The 2,408-nt window shown below is 32.5% G+C and overlaps 1 protein-coding gene across 1 annotated transcript; it reads right to left on the bottom strand.

The window, feature by feature from the left end:
- Positions 1–1,231: 1,231 nt before the first annotated feature.
- On the bottom strand, positions 1,232–2,161 carry LOC143715568 (olfactory receptor 52D1-like). Its single transcript, XM_077207365.1, has one exon. It carries the CDS (start codon positions 2,159–2,161, stop codon positions 1,232–1,234), a length of 930 nt encoding a protein of 309 aa, XP_077063480.1.
- Between the last annotated feature and the right edge of the window lie 247 nt (positions 2,162–2,408).

Below are 2,408 nucleotides of genomic sequence, written 5' to 3'. Positions count from 1 at the left end.
ACATAGTAGACTGTTAGAGTTCGGGTAAGTAGAATAAGTTGACAGGTAATTGCACAGTTACTTAAAGTCAGTAGAATGTCTGTTAGGGGACCATGAAAATAAAGTTTTAGCAGATATTAAGCAGACAGTTAACACATACTAATGACTTCTAGTTGACATGTAGTTGCAAAGTTACTTATTGTTAGTCAACGATCTACTGTAAAGTGGACCATCAAAATAAAGTGTTAACTCGTAATTATTTCATGGGTTGTAGATTTGAAACTTTGATTAGCTGTATTCAATAGGTAATAGGAAAAAGTAATTTCCTTATGCCAGTTGCCTTTGACAATATCCATGTACAAGAATACAGACAATATAAAAGCTTCCAATGGATTGTGTTTACTGGGATACATGGCTACATATGGTAGCCAGTGCCTGGCCCCGACAATCATTTCTGCAGAAAAATTACTTATTATAGATCAACAAAGTTTATTACATACAGCTATATGCACATTGATATCATGCACATTGATATATTTTACTTACTGGTTATTTTACTACTAATAATAAACTGAAAAAAGGTTAATATGTTGAAACTGACTGATTAATAATGATTTGGAGTATTGCATGAAATGTAACATGTTCAATGCCAGAATGTGTATTCCTTCAATACAAGAAACATCTTCAGTTATATTTTGACAAAGTCATGGTTTGTCTGGTAATAATACAATATCTTGATAAACAAGCTTGTTGATGTTGTTGTTGCTTTTTTTTCTGGCAATCAGAAAAAAATGATTATAAAACAATATTTTCCGCTTTAAAATATTTGATCTTAAGTGAGTGGTCAAACAAACTGTATACCAGACAACATATGTGGTCACGCACAAATTGGCCCCGTATTGGTGTGCCAAGTTACAAACTATTGGCAGAATAATTGTTTATTGTGATTATTATTATAAAGGTATTTTTTATTTTATTTTTGGCTTTTAAAATAATCTGTGCTTTTTAAAGAACCTATAGGCCAGCCAAACTGTGCAGTACAGAAATGTTGCTGTGGTTAAGGGGAGTTTAGGCTTTCCATTTCATCTCTTGTGGCTTACTAACTTTTTATATTGTTTTTTTTATTACAAAACAATGATTTCCATAAAATAATTATTTAAAACAACCTCTATGAATTTTATTTTTGAACATTAAGATTGCAAGCATTCTAAAAGAAGAAAAGCATATGGTCTTTTGAATTTGAATATTGAACTTATTTCTTGAAAAACAGTCTCATAGCTTGCTGGCGTACCGTTGTCAGATTTAGTCCATAAATAATGGGGTTTAAAATGGGTGGTATGAGCAGGAATTCCAGGGCCATGAAATTACGCACACCTTGAGGCACATTCTTTGAGCCATAACGACTGTACAGTACATCAAACAGCAAAGCAACAGTCACATTGATCAATGAAAGCAGATGTGGCACACATGTTTGCATGAATTTGTGTCTGACCTCTATTGACTTCATGCACTTTCTAATCAACTGAAAATAGGAGCAATATATCAATACACCATGTCCAACGTATAGAAGGATAACAGTGAACCCAAACACATTATTTACAGTTGTAGAAAAACAAGAAAGTTTTGCAACTGCCCAAATCTCACAATATACCTTCTCAATAGTAAAGCCACATAAGGTGAGTCTAGATAGTAATGCAATTAAAACAGACATGCAAACAAATGGAGCCAGCCAGCAGAAAAGAATCCATTCAAGAACCCTCTGATTGGTCATTATTGAATGATACTCCAGTGGTCGACATATTGCCACATATCTGTCATATGCCATCACTGTTAATGTTGAAACTTCACACAAAGCAAATGAATAAATGACAAAAATCTGAATCAGACATCCAGAATAAGAAATTGTGTGATCTTCAGCTAATAAATCATACAAGAATTTAGGGTAGAATCCAGCAGTGCCATAAAGTGCATTTATACACAAATTACATATAAATACATACATTGGCTCGTGAAGTTTCCTATACGAAATTATAGTAAAAAGGATAGTTACATTACAAAACACCATTAGGGGATAAAACAGTGCAGTGAGGGAAAAAAACACAAATCTATTTTCCATTGTTTCATTCAGACCAGAGAGTGTAAATACTAAGACAATGGACTCATTCTCCAGTGGTGGCTGCATCTGGAATAATATGCAATTAGTATGCAGTTGTTTTTATTATTAAGTTATTGAGGAAAAAAAATGCATTAGATTTGACCATAATTGTCTTAATGACATGCAGATGAAAGAGCACTTAATTTACACAGTTCTCGGAGTATGTTATCATTTTTTAAAATACATTTGTTTAGCTTTATTATTTTGTAAACATGAAATATCGAAATATTTAACAGTAGCATACATTGTTGTTGTTGTTTTTCTTGTTGTTTTT

This window comes from Siphateles boraxobius, unplaced genomic scaffold, assembly GCF_051911475.1.
Source record: "Siphateles boraxobius isolate OS27281-9 unplaced genomic scaffold, OSU_SipBor_1 6, whole genome shotgun sequence".
NCBI classification, from domain to species: Eukaryota; Metazoa; Chordata; class Actinopteri; order Cypriniformes; family Leuciscidae; genus Siphateles; species Siphateles boraxobius.
This window is presented reverse-complemented; position numbering and strand designations above follow the sequence as displayed.